Source organism: Ammospiza nelsoni, chromosome 9 (assembly GCF_027579445.1).
Source record: "Ammospiza nelsoni isolate bAmmNel1 chromosome 9, bAmmNel1.pri, whole genome shotgun sequence".
In the NCBI taxonomy this organism is placed as follows: domain Eukaryota; kingdom Metazoa; phylum Chordata; class Aves; order Passeriformes; family Passerellidae; genus Ammospiza; species Ammospiza nelsoni.
Window position 1 is genome coordinate 19,554,775 of NC_080641.1, and position 19,023 is coordinate 19,573,797.

General features: G+C 39.4%; 1 protein-coding gene across 2 annotated transcripts; it reads left to right on the plus strand.

Annotated features, from left to right (window-relative positions):
- Positions 1-456: 456 nt before the first annotated feature.
- Positions 457-18,323, plus strand: GCLM (glutamate-cysteine ligase modifier subunit). 2 transcript variants are annotated; one of them, XM_059478616.1, is made up of 13 exons: positions 459-717; positions 3,273-3,338; positions 3,711-3,795; positions 4,542-4,598; positions 5,809-6,011; positions 6,232-6,346; positions 10,222-10,511; positions 11,168-12,891; positions 13,902-14,034; positions 14,702-14,797; positions 15,175-15,339; positions 16,483-16,592; positions 17,945-18,323. In XM_059478616.1, the coding sequence occupies exons 1-13, from the start codon at positions 598-600 to the stop codon at positions 18,036-18,038; spliced, it is 3,258 nt and encodes a 1,085-aa protein (XP_059334599.1). In that variant the 5' UTR covers positions 459-597; the 3' UTR covers positions 18,039-18,323. The 2 variants fall into 2 exon arrangements, with proteins under 2 accessions (XP_059334600.1, XP_059334599.1); XM_059478617.1 differs by lacking the exons at positions 10,222-10,511; positions 11,168-12,891; positions 13,902-14,034; ... (2 more) ...; positions 16,483-16,592; positions 17,945-18,323 and adding an exon at positions 8,059-9,772 and having other exon boundaries at positions 457-717.
- The last annotated feature ends 700 nt before the right edge of the window (positions 18,324-19,023 follow it).

Genomic DNA, 19,023 nt, shown 5'->3' on the forward strand with positions numbered 1-19,023 from the left:
TCATAAGCACAATTCAGATGGTTCCTCTCATTTACTGAGCCTGCACAGCCGCCACAGCCCGGCGCGGCCGCGGCTCGGGGGGTGTTACCGAACCCGGGCCGCTACTACCGGGCAGCGCCACGTGTGCCTTGGGTACTCCGTTGGGGGCGATGCCGGGTCGGGCTCCCGCGGCCGCTGGCCCTCGGGGCCGGACCGATACACGGACCAGGGACCGACACACGGACCCGGCCCTACCGCGGTGCGGCGCCCCTCGAGCCCGGCGGCGCCGGGAGCGCGGCCCCGCCCCCGATGGCCCCGCCCTCTGCCGGCCCCGCCCCCCGGATCCCGGCCCCGCCCTCTGCCCGCCCCCCGGAGGCTCCGCCCGGCGTGCTGCGGCCCGGCCGCCGCCAGGGGGCGCCTGCCCGCGGCCTCGCGCCGTGAGGCAGCGCGAGGGGGGGCGCGCTCCGCTCCGTGCCGCTCCCGCGCCGGGCCCGCCCCGCCGCCCATTGTCCGCGCGCCGCCCCTCGCCCCGGTGCCGGTGCTGAGTCACGGCCGGCTCGGCGCTGCCCGGGGCCGTAGGTGTTGCGGAGAGCCCCCGGCCACCGCCTGAGCAGCGCCATGGGGACCGAGGGCGCCCGTGCCCTGCTGGAGCGCGCCGGCACCCTCACCCTGCAGACCGGCAACCTGCTCAACTGGGGCTGCCTCCGCAAGAAGTGCCCGTCCACCCCCGGCGAGGAGGTGAGGGGCGGGCCGGAGCTTCCCTTCGGGGCGGCTCGGCGGAGGTCCGCCCTGGGGCGAGGGGCCCGGGCCAGGCCGCGGGCGGGCTGGCGGCTGAGGGAGCGCTGGGTGCCGCTCCCGGCGGTCCGAGCGCGTCCGGAGCGGGACCCGTTCCCGTGGCGCACGGCTGGCCCGGTGCCCGTGACGGCGAGGAGGGGCTCTGGCTCCCGAGCCATCCGCTTGCCGGTGCCGTCGGGAGGCGGGAGATGGGAATGGAAAAACAGAGGGGGTTTTTTGTCTGTTTTCGTGCGTTCGTTGTGTTCTGCCCTGTGGGGAGGCCGGGGCCCCCGGAAGCACTCTGCCCTGAGAAGGAGCGAGCCCAGCCTTCTGATCCCGGGAATTAAGGGATCAGAAAACACTTACAAATTTAAGTGCTGTCTGTAATGGCAAAGGGGATCCCTTATACTTTTCTAGTTAGATAAAAATATGCATAGGTACGAGCTTGCATTACAGATGATGCAAGTTAATTTTAATTTCTTCATAGAGACAGATCTTGGGAAAAGTAGCAGTTGTCTTCTTTGAAGCAGAGAGCTGTCGTTCTTTGTTAAGAAGTTGAAAAGAGTTTTTTAATCATCACCTTAAAAGTATTGCCTTTAGCGGCGTGTGTCAGTACTTAGAACAGTTCTCATAAAATGTTTGGAGATGCTGTGGCCATGAACTTCAGAACCACCATATTTACTGTTTCATCATGGCACAGTAATCTCAGAATGGTCACTTAATAATGAGAAAAACGATGGGTTTGGCTGATTATTGCTATGTAGTCACACTAGTGATAACCTAGAAGTTAGTTGGTTGCATATTAATCATGCACTAGTGGAAGAAAGGTGGCAGGGAGGATGATGTAACAAGAAGGAATCATTCATCATACTCTTGTTGAGCTGTCATGTGGTTGTAACGTGACCACATAACGTTTTATTTGGCCTGGTTGTTTATTAAACATTCTGTGATCTGTGTGAAATAGGCTGGATTCTGTAACAAAGACATAGCTGTGTCACGATGGGCACCCTTGTGTGGGGAGTTTCTGGAGGGCTGTTAAGTAAAGAGTGGCCAATGTGCATAACTAATAGTTAAGGTACTAAAATTCACTTGTTTAAAGGGGAATCCACTGGCTTTCCAGAGTAGGTGTATTTTCAAAAGCAAATAAATGGGATCATTTGCAATCAGCTCCTCTCTTTGGTGTAGTCAGTTCTCAGTGGCAGAATGTAAGCTAAAATTTTGGAAACTGTGAATGCCAGTGTTAGGAGATGCAGCTGTGTTTGGAAAAGCTGATCAAAGCAGTGGAATGCGCTGCTCTTTGCACATGGCCTGAGGGCAGGGGAGTGGTGTGCTTGGGAGTCGGAGGCGGGTGCATAGGAACCGCAATAGAAATATGTCCTGTGGCAGCTGCAAAGCAGCAGCATATATAAATTTAGTACTGTCTCACTTGCCCCCAGAAAGGAAAAGATAACAATATAAATTGTATTAAAATCGGATTAAGAGTTATTTTATTAAAGGGTTATTGTGCTTAGCTATTTACTGGGACGGTCAATTCTTGCCTTTTGGGTCTAGGGGCTTTTATACTGTTTTAAATGATGGAAGGAATGTATAGTATTTCTGTTCACAAAGTATTGCTCCTGTATTGTGTCTGATATCAGGCAGGGATGTTGACTTCTAGTTTGTGCATGGTATTAGGGCTCTCCGAGTTGGGTGTCATGGGAAATGGCTGCTTACTGGTACACAAAGTAGGTATGCACACAGTTATAAAATACACTGTGGAAAGTGAAGTAAAGCAGCAGCTGGTGCAAGTGGTCCTACCTGTGGCAGGTGGCAGTCAGACAGTACCTGTGCTTAACTCCTGGGATGGATCAGAGGGAAGCTACAGCTGCAGCACTGGTACTGTATAAAATTAGTTAGCTGCTTTAATAGTTATGTCTTACTATGTTCAAGAAAAGTCATTATCAAAATCTTAGCCGAGTTTATTTTGCATCTGTGGATGAAGAAAAAATGCAAGTGTGGCATAGGATGTGTAGGTTCCCCCTACAGTGATGGAGGACTTAAAAGCATTAGTGGTTTTGCTCAGTGGAGTAGGTAGGCAGTAAAGGGGAAGGGTTGTATGCATGTAAAAAGAGAAAAAATTAATACAATGAGTATTTAGGGGTTGATTGTCAAGTCTCATTTCTGCAGTGTCAGGGCACTTACGCTCTTTTCTGACTGCTTTGTAACTTAGGAATTTCTGTGCAAAAAACCCCAAACCACCCCATGTCTTAGTTCTTGCTTGCTTAGCATTGTACTTTCCTTTTAAGATGGCATTGGTCTGAGAAATAACTACAAGTACTTGTATTACTGCTAAAACTCCGTGGAAGAGGAGAGAAAAATTTTGAGTTTGAGCAAGTTTCAGCTAGAAGCTATGAAGGAAGAATCTTCTGTGGTGTGGTGTCATTAGTTCAGCTGTGAGTCTGTCCTGCCCATCTCTGTACTGTTGTGGTTGTGTGTGGTTGGAACATACCCACGCTTCAACATGAAAAAATGTTTTGTAGGTGCGAGACTGCATCCAGAAAACACTGACTGAGTGGAGCTCAAAGATCAGCCAAGACCAAAATCAGGTAGGAGAGGTGTTATGCATCTTGTCCATCTTCCATGTGAAATCAAAGACATAAATAGTTGGTTACACTTCTAAAACTTACTACTGAATCTTGTGCCAATAATTCTAAGCAGTAAATTGTATTTTCTATATTAGGGTCATATAAGGCCTTCCATATATGTTCATTATTTTGATGTCCCCTCAGTGATCAAGAAGCCTTGGGTTACTTGCTTTCTGTCTTTGCATTTTTCTACTATTTTTGTTTCCAACTGCAGTAAGGCACTTGCTTTTTCTTTTTTTATTTTTCTTTTTTTTTCAAATTACCTAAAAACATTCTTCAGGAGCTTACTGTCTCCTCTTGACGTTGCTCATAAGTCTCATGTACTTACTACAGGAAACTCGGGAGGTTCTGGAATGTTCTGTAGCTCAAGCTATAGAAAAAATAAATCCTGAAGAAAGGGATGAGTTGAAAGTATCAGGTAAGAACACAGTCAAAAATCCAGTATCATTGAAAAATTTCATATGAAGTCATTAATAGGATATTCATAGATGGGTTTTTTTGCTGGGTTTTTTTGCTCTCTTTTATAATTGCAGAATCAAATTGCACTATTGCACACTGTTGTTCTTAAACATTGGCTAAGGCAGTCTTGAATTCATATTTCAGATTTTAAAGCAGCTCAGCATTTTTCTAGCTTAACTTGCATCACCTCAAGATATTTTAAATTTATTTCGTGAATCTTTGACATTTTTGAAGCAAAATATTACAGATAATACTGGAATTAGGAAATAGTATTGGAAGCACATTTATTTGCATAATTTTTCCAGGTTGAATATGATGAACTTGAAGGAAGTCCAAACTAACTCTAGTACATTTTGAGTTTCAGTAAGTTGTGAAGAAGTCTGTTTGTACTATTAGATTTGGGGTTCTTATACAGGTTGTTACTGTTACTGCTTCGTGTCTTGATGCTTTACAGCTTTCTCTGTCATCTGACTGGATGATTTCTTGTTCTGAGACTGCACAGCATCGAAATTTAAGAGGACAGTGTCTTTATTGGGCAATGACCTTTCAAAAAACTGGGTTTTTTCAAATTTTTAAGCAAATGGTGTATATTTTAAAAATCTTTTACCCAAAAACTCATTAATAGTGACTATAGCAAAAGCAAATGGCTGTATATTAGGAATACCTGGCTTGTTTAGTTACTGATTACAGTTTGTTTGAAAATAGCAAAGCTTTTCATCGTTGGATCAAGTTCTTCATCGATCAGAGACGCAGTTGACCTGGGTAAGTGTGGAACTCAAACTTAAGTTAAGATTTCTTTTTTACTCTAGAACTTAGATGGAAAAATTTCTAATGTTATTTCTAAGAGGTGTATTTGGTCACTGTCACAAGTATATCCTCTTTTCCTATTAAGAGAGACTTAATCAAATCTATTTGCACAGTAGCTCAGTCAGTAAACTTATTAAATGGATCACTGTGAGCTTGGATCCACAAACTCAAATCTGATTCCTTGCTACAATCAGAAGCAAGTTTCTGTTCTTTCACACAAAACTTGTTAAAAAGTAATTAGCATGTGATGTTTTAATAGCAGTGATACAGCCATTCTTGCCAGTTCTTGTTAGTTGCATTTAACATCATGAACTTTGCTAGTGACTGAGTAGTTTTTCAGAAATTATTTAGGAAATAAAATAATGCTGCAAGTAGCTGGTGAAATAGTTAGGTTTTACTGAAAATGCCATACAATGTCCCTGCATAAAGTTCTGTTGGCCTTAGGTAGCAGTAATTGTGAGCAGCAATGAACTTTACTTTTTTGGAAGTTTGTTGGGCTTAAGGGGGGACCAAACAAGAAAGGGCCAGATACCATTATTCTCTATTGATACCCCAGATAATAGCTTATTTATTGTAATTTTTACCACCATTTGTCAAACATACAATAATGGACTCCCCCTCTTGAAGAAAATAATTAGCTCAGCAGTTCTACTCCGTTCACTGTGCTTAAGAGGCCTCATGACTTGCATTTTTCCTAAAGCTCAGGGAGACTCCAAGACTTGCACTTTTCCCTCACACATATCAAGTAGTTTTCCTAACCCATGTCCTGTACTTAAGGTATAGTTCAGGGTGAAAGCTACAAATTTTAAAAGAAATTGGGGGTGAAGAAATAGAGACTTGTTTATCATCAGTGTCTTCAGAGAAAAATACAGTTTTAACATTAAAAAGGAGGGAAAAGCTTCATGCTTTTGTTCATTTTCTGATTGTTTTGTTTTTTGCTTTCCCAAGACCTGAAACTGGATCGTGGTCTTCAGCTGTATTCTTGAATCTTTGCTAAAAAGGTTGTGTTATTATTCTTGACTTCAGATACACTCAGAGTTTCAAATGGTGAATGGAGAGCTAGCAGAGTGAAGCAGGAGGTGTGGTTTTTGCTAAATTTGAAGAGTCATGCTGTTTATGTTCGTATCTGATAAAAGATTTTGCAGTGTCTGTTCTTTTTCCTCAGCGTGTTCTGCCCTCGGAGTTGCTCAGTTAGACTCAGTCATTATTTCCCCACCTCCTGTTGAAGATGGAACTAACCTCTCCTTGGAATATTTGCAACCTTATTGGAAAGAACTTGAAAATCTAGTTCAAAACAAGAAGATTGTTGCCATAGGTGCCTCCGACCTAGATAAAACACTGTTAGAGCAGCTGTATCTGTGGGCACAGGTGAGAACCAACTTCCTACTCATAGCGGTTCTTAGGACAGAGTAACTGCTTGCCTACATTAATTAGTCATGCAGAATTAATTAGCCTTGCTCAGACTTCAAAACAATGGTCAAAGACAAATTGTTCAAAGCAAAATTTTTGTTCTAATAGAAGGCGTGAGGGAAACAGCTAATATAAGTACATTAGTAATTTTTTCTTATAAAAATATTTTGTTACTCAGGTGAAACCAAGTAGTAATCAGGTGAACCTAGCTTCCTGTTGTGTGATGCCACCTGATCTCACAGCATTTGCAAAAGAATGTGACATACAGCTGCTAACTCACAATGATCCCAAAGGTAAGACTTTGCTGGTTAAGTTAACAGAAGACTTCTAAATGCATTTATTCAATAGAAAATCAGGGATAATCTTTTCCTGAACTTCAGAGTTTGTTATAATTGAGGCCTGAACCAAGAATTCTAAAAGTCTCTCCTTTATAAAATATTTCTGTTAAGTTACTGTTGTTGCTTCCTCCCCCCCACCCCTTCTTGAAACAGGCTTGCAGCCTTGGATAATTTCTTGAAATACTTCTAATCAGAGAAGATAAAATAAATAGAAGAACAACGTACTGAGCAATGTGTACTATGTTTATTTCTACAAAATATGGAATTAAATGTATTGCCAGTAAATGAGAAATGAAAGTGTACTTGCCTGGAACACGTGAAATAGATTACATAAAATGTTAATGGCCAGTTGATTTTTGAGTAGTTTAGTAATATTAGATCTGTAAAATTATTATGCTTTAAATAGGATTCTTTCAAAGTCTTGACTTCTTAAAATAACATTATTACAAAAAATGTTGTAAATTCTTCACTTTTTTAATGCAATGATTTATTTGCTAAATTAATGAAGAAATTAGAGGCTTTCCTTTGAGCTGTATAACTGAGTTACCAGTTCTCTACAATATTCTGGGATAAAACATTCATTTCTCTCAAACATCATCAGTCTTCTTCACTTAAGAACACTTTTAAGAGAGTTGGACACTTTAACACCTTGTTGGAATAATAAAACGTCTTAAACGATATATATTTAAGTCCTTCCCTACATTCTTGGTCATGACTAATTATTCATGATGATGCTTTTCCTTCCTTCTCTTTTCTTTCCCCTTGATGCCAAAGAAAAAAGTATGTGAAGCGTTTCTTATGGAATATGTACTTCATAGTACCACTGTTAGAACTGATGAATTTCATCAGTGCCTCAGCTGGATTTATCACTGCTCTGGCAGCATGCAAGATGAATTTCCATTCAATCTGACAATTTCCATTCAATTTCCAAGTCCTCTGAAGTCAAATGCAACTTGCATTTTAATAAATAGTATCCACTGAAAGTCATGAAATTAAGGAGCAGAGGATTTGATAGAAAACAGCACAAGCTGTGATTGCTTTATGTGCTGTTTGCTCGGCCTAACTTTTCTGTAACAGTCAGCTGAAGAGTATCGAGACCATTTTTGGTAAGCACTCCTCACCAAAGACATTGTTCTTCTGATGAGCATTCCAGAGGAAACTAGGAGGATTTGTACTTGCCTTCTTTTGTTTTGTTTTGTGGCATTTAGGCCCATTTTTCTTAAAGCTTTCTGGGCTTATGGTTATTATGAGCTCCCTTATGGGAAATACTGTGAATGTTGACTTTACAGTGACTGCAGAGGTAACTCTGAATGCTCAGTACTTTGCTGATTTCAGCTTTACTCACCTCTGCTTTGTCTAGCTAGCTTCTCAAATCTAATTTTCTTTTTCTTCCACTAATGACTCTGCTGATCAACTCATTTTGATATTCCAGAGTCTCAGTTAGTTTTGTGAGAAATACTTAATGTTGCAAAAAAGTGTCCTGGAGATTTATTTGGTTTATATTCAGCTGCTTTTATCCTAAATGCATTCTGGAGGAGTGGATCTGAGGGGTATGTGGTACCACTTAAGATCCTGACTGTTGGAAAAGGCTTTTCTTACCAAGTGTTGCTTTTTGCAGCTGTTTACATGATATTGTTTTAAGCACAAATATCCCTTTTTAACTTCAGAATTACTTTGTGAAGCAAGTTTCCAAGAAGTTCTCCAGGAAAGCATCCAGAACATGAAAGCCAACAACTGGATTCCTTTATGGCTTCTGCGGTATTCAGTCATTGTTAAAAGCAGAGGAATTATCAAGTCCAAAGGCTATATCATACAAGCTAAAAGAAATGCATCTTAAAACTCTGGTTTTTTTGTTGGTGGTTTTTTTTTTGTAAAGGCTGTTTAAATTTCTTTGGGATGGGGGAACATTGCATTTTTCATAGAAAGATTTTTACAGCATTTATAATGAACTACCAAAAGTTGTAATTATTCAGTGTGATGTCAGTAGGAGTGTCTGTAATGTTCTAACACTATTTTTCTTAACTATTGATGGGTTCATTCAAAATATGAAATATTTTGGGACTTTTTTAATTGAAGATATCTGTAGAGTAACAGTTTAAAATAATTTCCTTTTTATGACCAGTTCACTGTAAAATATAACATTATATTTTAGCTGCCATTAGGTAGCATGGAGAAACATATATTTTTGTTTTTTTAAAAAACAAATTTCTCCTAAATCATACCTGGTGAATACATTTCAAGCATTCAAGGACTAGCTTTTATAGAAAATTGTCATTTTTTTAATGATTCAATACCCCAAAAATTAAGCTGTTATCTCATTATTTGATATGTATATATAGTCAAGTAAGCTATTTAATTTGCGGGCATGGGAAAATTAGTTTATTTTTAATAGAGTGGAAAAGACCCCTATGATTTAGAAGAAAATGCATCTTCCAAATTACTTTCTGATTGTTACTTGAATTGCTTCTGGCTTCTTTGTGCCTCGATATGCTTCATTTAGTGTTCGCACAAGTGTGATGGCATTTTTACTGTTTGAAATAGAAAATGTATTAATAGTGAATGTTTAAAATAAGATTTGAAAACAAGCAGTGAAGAAATCTGTTCATCAAAAATTGTGCCTGTCTCCTTCTCAACTGTGGCTTGTTTTTTTGATACTTGTGAACTACGCAAGCAATTAGCCAAGTAGAATAGACAGAAATGCTGATGCTGTTCACTAAAATGAATTACTTCTTGTGAGGTTGCCTGGGAAAATTGTTGCTTGAGTGCCACTCAGAAAAGATGAAGCAAGGCTTAGCCTGAAGTTAGGTATCTTTCTGCTTAGCAGCAGATTAGCACATTGGCTTTTTAACCCCAGAGAGATTGCTGCAGCTGAGGCAAGGCTTTTGGTTTAATGTAGTCCGTCTGTCAAAAACGCCTTTTCCTTTCCTTGGCCTTTAAATGAGAGTAGATACCTAAAGTTCAACTTGTAGTTCAGCAGGAACTTTGATACCAAGTGTCTAAAACAGTAAATTACATTTTGATTTCAGATAGGGGCATGGCCTCATACTGGTGGTAGTCATTAACTTTGTTGTACATATTTTGAGATTTGGACTGTAAGGGAATGACTTTTCACCAACGTCTTTCAAATTCTTCATAGAGGCAGCAAGTGGAATTTGAATGCCTGTAGGTAGTGCCTGGAGTGTCAGCTTCCTATAATCCATTCCACTATGTTTAATGAATTAAGGTTTTTCAAGGTACCTTAGTCCTCAGATATTGTTTTTGTAGTGGCAAATAGCAGAAAATTTTCTTAGCTTCTTCAGTTCTCTTGACAAATGAGACAAACAGGGAATTGAAACTAGTAATGCATCAATAAAAGTTTGGATGTTTTTCTCTTAATAAAAATGAAGTGTCTTTTTTAATGTTGGGCCAGTGTGCATCAGAGTTCAAAATTACCGTAGTTTAATTTTAAACTTCCCTACTAGCTCTGTGCTGTGTGCTTATGATTTAACCACTACCTGTAATCTCTGTGTGTTTGACTAAATCTGTACCTTACCAGACTTGGCATGTGTGCTCAGGTTTGTATATTGAAATGCTACAAAACAGGAACTGTGCTAACCCCATGTAAAGGCTGCTCTAATGGGATGATTTATTTCCTTTCTGTAAACTGCTGATAGTTTGCTTGCTGTAGAAAAGTACTTTCTAAGACGTGGCATTTCTAGAGTCACCAATAGCATAACACTTTATCAAATTACCACATTATCTCATTCGTGTGGTTTGCATCAAGATGGGTGAGAGGGGATTTCCTTCCATGAGAAACCTGAAAGTCTAACTAAAATTTGAAACCCCCGTAGGCATTTTGGTGCAGCATTTTACATTCTTCCAACTCGTGCACCGCGGGACTCCACGGGTGGCACGCGTCGCGGGGCCGCCCGCACCCTTCTTCCTGCTGCGGGCCCGGAAGGGCGGGCGGCAGGAAGGACGGAAGGAAGGAGGGCGGGGAGGAAGGGGCGGGCGCAGCGGCAGCAGCATGGTGAACACCCGGCGGGCGGCGGCGCGGCGCCGGGAGCCCGGGCCGCGGGCAGGCGGCGGCAGCAGCAGCAGCCCCGGCGATGGCGATGCCGATCCCGCCGGTGCTGCGGAGGTGAGCGGAGCCGGGAGCGGGGCGGGCGGGCGGTGCAGCCTCCGCTCGGAGCGCGGCCGCGGGCCGGAGGGGCGGTGGCGGTGGCGGTGCGCCCGCCGTGCCCGTGCCTGCAGCCGCCGGAGGTCATTAGGCCATTTAGCTTTGGCAGTTAAAGGCAGGCTTATTTTATTTGCGTGACAAATGTTTTAGCGTTGTTTCTGTCACTTAATACTTAGCAGATCATACCTTGTTTTGCGATTGCTGAGAGGCCAGCTAGTTCGTAGACCGAAAATTGGTTTTGGACACCATTTTGGGGCACATTTTGATAGTTGATAGTGTTTAGTGGCTTATAGTTGAGGAAGTCTTTGAATATTTCTGAACGTTTTTCCTGGATTTGCTTCCCCTGACAACTTGACAGAACTTTTTGGAATTAGGAGATACTTGTTTATATTTCGTAAAGGATGTGTATGTTTCTTCTCCTGCCCTGACCAAAATACAGTAGAGATAAGCAAGGGATGGTTTGTTAAGGCTTCCTCCACATAGGTAGGGCTACACAGAGATGCATGTTGTGAGTTTAAGTAGATTTGTTTTAAAAGTTTGCTAGCGATTTTTATAGCATTCTTTTTATGTAGTTATTTTATCTGTCAATACCATATATTTTTTTACTCCTTTTCTAGGTGGGATCTGCTGAAATTAGTACTCCTGTGGCTAGGAGGATGACCAGAAGAACTAAATCAGCTCGTAAGCCAGAGGTGATTCAGGAATGTCCATTTGAAGAGTTGGAACATGCAGAAATGAAATCAGATGTCAGTGATAGCTCAGAGATGCAGATCACTAGGAATGAGAACACAGTTGTCCCATCAGCACAATCAGTTGCTGAGCCACAAGTTGATGGTTATGTGTCAGAAGCAGAATCAAACTGCTCTTCTGTATCCGGTCTCCAGACACCTTTGTTTGTAAGAATAACACGGAGGCGACAAATTGTAATTCCTTATCAACCAGATTCTGCTGACAAAAAAAGACATGACAGTACAGCTTTTGTAAATAAGTTAAGTAGGATTCAGGATGAAGATGATGTCTCTGAAGCTGAGTCTTGTTCCTCTGCTGTTTCTGGTGTCCAGATGCTTAATGTTCCCACAAGTACAAGGAGCAGACAAAGTAAAAAATTGCAGCCACACAGAGTTCCTGAAGCCCAGAGTGAAAATACGTCTGATGCAGAATCATGTTGCCCGAGTTCTCTTGTGGAACCATGTGCCACTCCCAAACGAATTACTAGGAGCATGCAAATGAAATCACAAGCACAAAATACTAAGCAGACCGAGAAAAAAAATAGATGTGTTTCAGAGGATGAGAATTTAATTGAGGACACTGTTAAATCTGATCCCATCATAATTTCTGATTCTAGGCCTAGTGCAGAACTTGTCAATGACACAGAAAATGCTTCCATTCTCATTGATGGTAATAAAGAACCCAGTTCACCTAGAAGTAAATGTGCTAATGCAACCTGGAGTGAAGATGCAAAAGAAGAGATTTTAAATGATGTGGCATCCAGTCCTACAAAAACAAAACAAAGTGACACTAAATCACCTGTGAAAAAAACAAAAAGAAATACGCAGTCTGTTGAGACAGACCATTCAGATACAATATGTGGCCAAATACAAGAAGATCACAGTAAAATACTTGCAAGGAAGGGGAAATTGGAGCATGTGTCTGTTTCTTTGACAGACTGCATGAGTCCCAAACAATTCCTAGAATCCCAAGGACAAGTAACACCAAATGAAAGTAAAAAAATTACAGAATGTGAGAGAGCAGATGCTGAGACAGATGCACAGCAGTCTTTCTCATGTGATGATAAATTAAGGAAGAGTAAGCAAGCAAGTGCAGTGAGCAGCCCATCAATGGACATCGCTGTTGCCCAGACAAATGAAAGCATTGGTAAGAGCAGGATGCTTAAAATTGGTGTAGACAGTGGTGACAACCAAACAGAAGAAAATGAGGTATCACACAGCAGTGAAAAACCAAGCAGTGATAATAACTCCCTTGCGTTGTTTCTGAGCAACAGTGAAAGTGATGACTCTGAAAATAGTGATGTGGCAGACATAGATACAGTTGATGAGAATCTGTGTTATAAAAAGTCAGATGAGAAAACTCCTTCCTTCAAAAAATCTTTAAAAAGTGGTTCACTGCATGTTGAAGGTCTTTTTGTAATTGATACTGAGCCTGGCATGAGTTCCAGCCAGAACTATTATCTGGATGATGTAGACCAAGACAGTGATGCTAAAAGTGAGCATGAAGGAGGTGAAAAAGCTAAAGAATCAGACTTAGAAGATGATGAAGAGGAATTGATAGATGAAGATGAAAAAGATGAAGATGATGATCTGTTGAAAAATAAGGTTGATGTGTAAGTATCTTACTAGGAATAGCTAAAGAATCTGCATTTCATTTAAGAATATGCACATTAAGTGCAGAATAAATAAGGGACTAGTCTTATCACATATGTCATGTTGCTGCAGAAAATGGTGTTGCACATATTATAAAATATGAATATGGTCCATAAATTTAGGTTTCGGGATTATTTTCAGTTTTGAATATAGTAGGAACAGAAATCTGAATTTTTTTTGGCATCTGGAGGCCTTGTATGTGTTCAGCCTAGAAAACAATGTGAAACTGATCATGCTGACTGAATTGGTTATTCAGGTCACAGTTTTGTTAATTTTTTTTCCAGTTGGAATGGAGATAACAAAAGGTCCAGCAAATTCCTTACACATTGCCTAATTAGATAATGCTTTTTAAATAGTTGCATATAATTTTATATGTCAGTTGTTGCTGTGCTGTGGATGGTGACTCTTCAGGTGAAACCTAGGATGGAATCAGAATAATTTAGGTGGAGTGATACTACTTGAATTCTTGTAGTCCAGCTGGTGCTAAAATCCCTTCTTGTGTTTAAAGCAATGAATTGTGTTTTCTTCATACTTTTTATTAAGAGTTATAGTAATTTTACTATCAGTATGTTTGGGGTTTTTCTCTTTAGCTAGCAAGCTTGTCAGAATATAAAAGGATGCTAATCATGACTTCTTCTGACAAGGTTAAGCAAATTTAAGAATTCTGTTATACAGAAGATAATACATAAGATGAGAGTCCAGCATTAGAGTTAATATGAAAAATTTTGTGGAAGTTATTCCACAGGTTTTTTTTAATAATAAGTCTTATTTCATATAATGGCATGAATTCTCCTACACCTGTTATTTCAAAACTACATAATCTAGATAACAACACTTAAAATCATTGCAGAACTGAACCTATTTGGGAAAAATAAGAAAAATATTTTTTCTGTTCATCTTCCTCAGGACAGTAGAAGGTTTAGCTGCATGCATGTTACAATGTTCTAATTATTAACTATTTCTTTTTTAGTTTACATCTTTCCAGTAGCATAGACCCTGGTTTGAATATCAAGAAGCTTGGAGGTCTGTATATCAGTTTTGATGCAAAAAATCAGAAGCCTAGATCGAGTGCAATTGAACCACAGAAGAAGAAGAAGGACCAGGTAACATGTTTACAGTTATTCAGTTATCTGTGACTATAGTAACACAGAGATATTAATCTAAGAAGGTTGGTTTGTTTGATTTTAAAGAAGTATAATTTTCATGGTTCATTGAGAACTTACATTCTCTTTGACCAGTGTAGTTTTACATTTGCTTTTAATGGTGAAAGTTTAAATATACCTGACTTATCAGAAACTGAAAAACAGTGCAAATTCTAGCATTACCTTGTAAAATAAACTAAAGTTGATTATACCTGGAGTTTTGCCTAATGATACACAAGCTTAAGGTCTGCTGACAAGATATTTAGTCCATAGCGAGAATGAATTTCAGTAAATAAGAGTCTATACCCTAGTATGGACTTAGCAGGTTTTTTTTCAAAAGCACCCTTTGAAGTAAAGGGTATGTGTTCTTTTTGTTGAGACTTTTCTTTGGCTCACCCACAGTAGTCCTCTTTACTCCAGAGGATTTGCTGTCTCACCTCCTCCTGGGCAAGTCAGCTGCTTTCTGTTGTTGTCCAGTGCTCTGTTTTGAAGATCTTACTGCTCATGTATTGCATTAGAATGCTTGTTAGATTCTGCATGATTCCTTCAGTAGGTTCTGTAAATACAGTTAAGCAGTAAAATTTGTACCAGTGAGGTGGCTCTCTAATGTTCAAAAAAATTCTTACAGCTCTTGCAGAAGAGTGTAATAACTCCAGACTTTGAAAGAAAGGAATGTGTCCCACCCTACAGGGAGTCACTTCACCAGCTGAAGAAACAGCGCAGGGTAAGTGAAGAGCTGGTAATGCCTCAAATAATGAAACAAGGTGTGGTGAAAAGCTGCGTGCTGGGACCCCGAGCATATCCAGGCCTCCCTGGAAATGGAGTGATGAGCTGCAGTTTATTAGGGTCTTCTTTGAGCTGGCCTGTGAAAAGTCATCCTTTCAGTCACAAGCATAGTGAAGTTAATGGTTATATGCTCAGTACAAATCTGTCATTGATGCAGTACTGATAACCTCCTTTATAATAATCATAAAGTACGTGCTTTAGGGGTACATATTTACATTCTAAATGCTTTATCTGTCTTTTGTAGGGAGGAGTTCACTTTTCTGTCCCGTCCTAGTTACTGAATGCAAATTCATTGTTCTTGGTATTGCATCCTAGGCAGAGCGAGAGAAAACAACAGGTGATGGCTGGTTTGGTATGAAAGCCCCAGAAATCACAAGTGAACTGAAAAATGATCTGAAAGTTTTGAAGATGAGAGCTTCATTGGACCCGAAGCATTTCTATAAGAAGAATGACAGAGATGGTCTGCCCAAGTACTTCCAGGTAAGGAAGCAGCAGAAGGTGGCATTGTACTGCTGAAGTTTAAGGATACCTAATAATGCCTATTTCGTAGGTAGCTTCTATATTAATTTAATTTCATATCTTAATTATGAAAGTGTTTTGATTACTTGGCTGGAGTTTGCAACTGTTTAACTTTGTGTTACATATGTATATATGCTGTTGATGTTTTTAGCTTTGGCTGATCTTATAGAAATGAACAAATATCTTACTGAATTCATATTTTGAACCCTCAGGGGACTAGATTTTCACTGCTTTTTTGGAGTACTGGCCTTTGTAAACAAGTGTGTAGAAAATAATTGGCTTTTATTTTCTTACTAGCTAATACAGTTTAAATTGAGACAGCTGCCTTTGTGATAAGCTGAAATTTTTGCTGCTTGTAGCTCTCATCTTTGAAATTGTTCGTATTGATAAAGAAATTACTGGGTAAGCTGTAGAAATAGGCCTCCAGAAACTTTGAATAGTTAGCATGCTTGAGGAAAGGTTTTCATTTCTCAAAATATTACCACTTCACTCTGAAGTGTCCAGGGTGTTATATATTGTGAAATTAGAGAAAATTGGACTGAAGTGTTCCACATAAGTGTTCCAGACAGGTTAATTTTCACTGCATGAAACATGTACTGTGTGTATCTTTACTGCTGAGCTGAGCCATAAGAGCTGACTGACATGCTGGTTGGGAAAATGGGATGTGTTTCTGGATGAGGCCCTTGTGTTAGGGCTGTGGAGCCCTGATACAGCTGCTGTGCAGTCATCTAGCAAAATCACCAGGAGGAAGGACTGGAAGAGGTTTAAGGTGGTCATAAAGGTTCCTTTCCCCTTATGTTTAAAATGTTTAAAAGTTAGGAACTTTAATGAATTAAAGTGTTGATACAGCAGTCCAGCATTGAAAATGTACAGTCTTAAAGCTCAGGCCTTCCTCTCTGCACTATGCAAGGAGACCAAAAGGGACTCTGCATACAAAACATGACTTATTTATTTTGGCTTTTTGCACTTCTATTAGGCAGCTGTCATTCTCATCTGCTCTATAGGTGTCTTCACACTTGTTGCTGGGGATTTAAAAAAAAAGGCAAAATAATCAATATCTTGCTGTTCATGTACAGTAAGAATGTTTTCATTTTTGTTTCCTAGGTTGGAACTGTAGTTGATTCTCCCATAGACTTTTATCACAGTCGAATCCCTAAGAAGCAGAGGAAGAGAACAATTGTGGAGGAGCTGCTTGCAGATTCAGAGTTCAGAAGGTATTTAAAAGTAGTTCTTTAATTCTAATATCCCACGTAAAAGAGGATTATTTTTAACTCTATAGCCTTTTCTTGTTTTATTCAGCTTGTAGGGTGGTTTTTAATACTTCAAAGACAAATTTTTAGTCTTTTAGCATTTCCATAGTACTGCAGTTTAGAAGGTCTAAAGAACCTTTATCTAAGGTATAATTAGAATGAGATAATGTATATTTAATCTTCATTAAAGGATTTTATCCAACTTCAGCCATCACTATTGGCAGTCACTCTTAAAGACTGATTATTTTTTCTTGGCATAATTGAAAGAAAAGAGCAGTCTGTAATTCTGTGAATGTTGATATTATTTCATTTTATAAATACATCAGCCTGCCACCTGTCATGGGAATCAAAATTGTGCCAGCAGGCTTACCTGAATATTATGATTGGATTCATTAATGTCTGCACAGCTTACAGTTTTTGGAGTAGATCATTTTGTTGGTCCATTTTGATATTGGTTATTACATGATGTTAATATTCACTTCTCCTTTCATATGTTTTCTTTGAAGTGGTGCATGGTTTGGGGTTATAGAGTTAATTTTGTCAGACTTGTAAATTTAACTATAATGTTGGGAAGGCAAGTTTACTGCATCTATTTCTTAAGTAGCTTTCTGATTTGACCTGATTTATTAGATATTTATTAGCAAGGAGTTTTAAAAATTAATGTATTTGAAATTTGATCAATTAATTTATGTTGTGCCTGATTAAGGGCTTTAATCATATACTTCAGCATTAGTGCAGATATTTGTCAGATTTTGGTGTTGCATTTAAAGCCTCAGCAGTACTCAGTGTGCAGTGTCGGTGGTACTCATCACTGCAGGTACACAAGAGTCTGTTGGAGGAGCTCACATTCAGCAATTACCCTGCTTGTTGTTGAGTATTCACCTCATCTCAGTTGTCCATCTGCAGTAGAGTAAGGTTTATTATCCTGAGTGTGGTGAGAAGGCACTATAAAATGGCTGTAGTTTCTTCATGGTATTGTGGAAATGGCCGAGTCTTCCCCTTGTGAGCAGTAGCAGTGTTTCAGCCAACTGTCCAAAATGTGACTGCATATGTAATGAGGACACCCTCCCTCCCCCAACCAAAATTAATTACAAAATTCAACAGAATTTACTTCCAAAGCAAATTTACCTGCATTTATCATTGATCCAACTGCTGATTCCCTTTACTTATGCATAAATGTATGAATCAAAGAAACTGATTCAGAAAAGATGAGGAAACTCAGTTTGGCAAATAATGTGCATAGAGTACTGTCCATGTTATCTTTTCCTGAACTTTGGTTTTGCCGTGCTTAAAAGTAAATTATCTATTTTGTTCAGATATAATAAAAAGAAGTATCAGGAGATCATGAGTGAAAAAGCAGCTTTTGCAGCAGGGAAGAGGAATCGGAAGAAGAAGAAATTTCACAATTAAGAATTGAAGAAAAATCCCAAGCTGGAACAACTTGTTTGTTATAAAACTTTCTTACAGAATGCTATGGTTGTGGTGTTGTGTTTGGTTTCTTTTAAGATTGCAGGTGAGATCCAAATTGAGGTTTAGGGAAATTTTTGCTGTGAGAATAAAGCTAGGAAACTTTAGCAAATTATCATGTATCTCAATTTAAATTCATTTCAATTTTAAAATTGATATTTATTTTGATTAATATTTATGTAAAGAGATAATGATATGAAAGCATATTAAATCTGAGTAAAAAATTCAGCTTCACAGATTGTGGTCTTCTCAGGCTTCAGACTTCACATCAATTAATTAGTAAATTCAGTTTAAAGTTATATGCATAATTTATCTTGACACATATTGTGTGCTAGAATATATTTTTCCTTGATTTGTCAGAGGTGCTGCTGGCCAAAACTGTAATGGAAAGTATTGAAAAATGGTTTGGTTGTTAAAGGTTTATCTCAACACTGACCATAGTGGTATAGAGAATGTCCTGGAATTCAGTGCCTACACATATACTTTTATATTTATGTGTGTATACATTATAATATATATATATATATATATATATATATATATATATATATATATATATATATATATATATATATATAATTTAGAAGATACAAATTACATATTATTTAATAAATAATATAAGTACTACGTAAGTAATATAACTCAGATTTTAACAATCATATTTTGTTTTTATTAATTTTTACCGTTTAATTATTGTCTAATGATATTTTTGGAAATAACATTGGCATCCATTATGTAGGGTGTGTTGTGCAGATTGTCTGTTAGCTGACCTGGAATAGCTCAAGCTGAGCAAATAGAGTGAGTCTGGAAGGCCTCTGCTGCCACTGCAGAGCCACAGATGTCACTGGCTCAGTTCCCCTTCAGTGACAGTTCACGACCATCACTTGAGTGTCAGAACTGCTGCAGTGTTTGGTTGGTTTTTAATGAC

What these genes read in the sequence shown, in the direction of transcription:
- GCLM (XM_059478616.1), top strand. Translation starts at nt 598, where the DNA reads ATGGGGACCGAGGGCGCCCGTGCCCTGCTGGAGCGCGCCGGCACCCTC. An exon ending in CGTCCACCCCCGGCGAGGAG is followed by an intron (nt 718 to 3,272) that starts GTGAGGGGCGGG and finishes AATGTTTTGTAG; the next exon opens with GTGCGAGACTGCATCCAGAA. An exon ending in GCAGATTCAGAGTTCAGAAG is followed by an intron (nt 16,593 to 17,944) that starts GTATTTAAAAGT and finishes TATTTTGTTCAG; the next exon opens with ATATAATAAAAAGAAGTATC.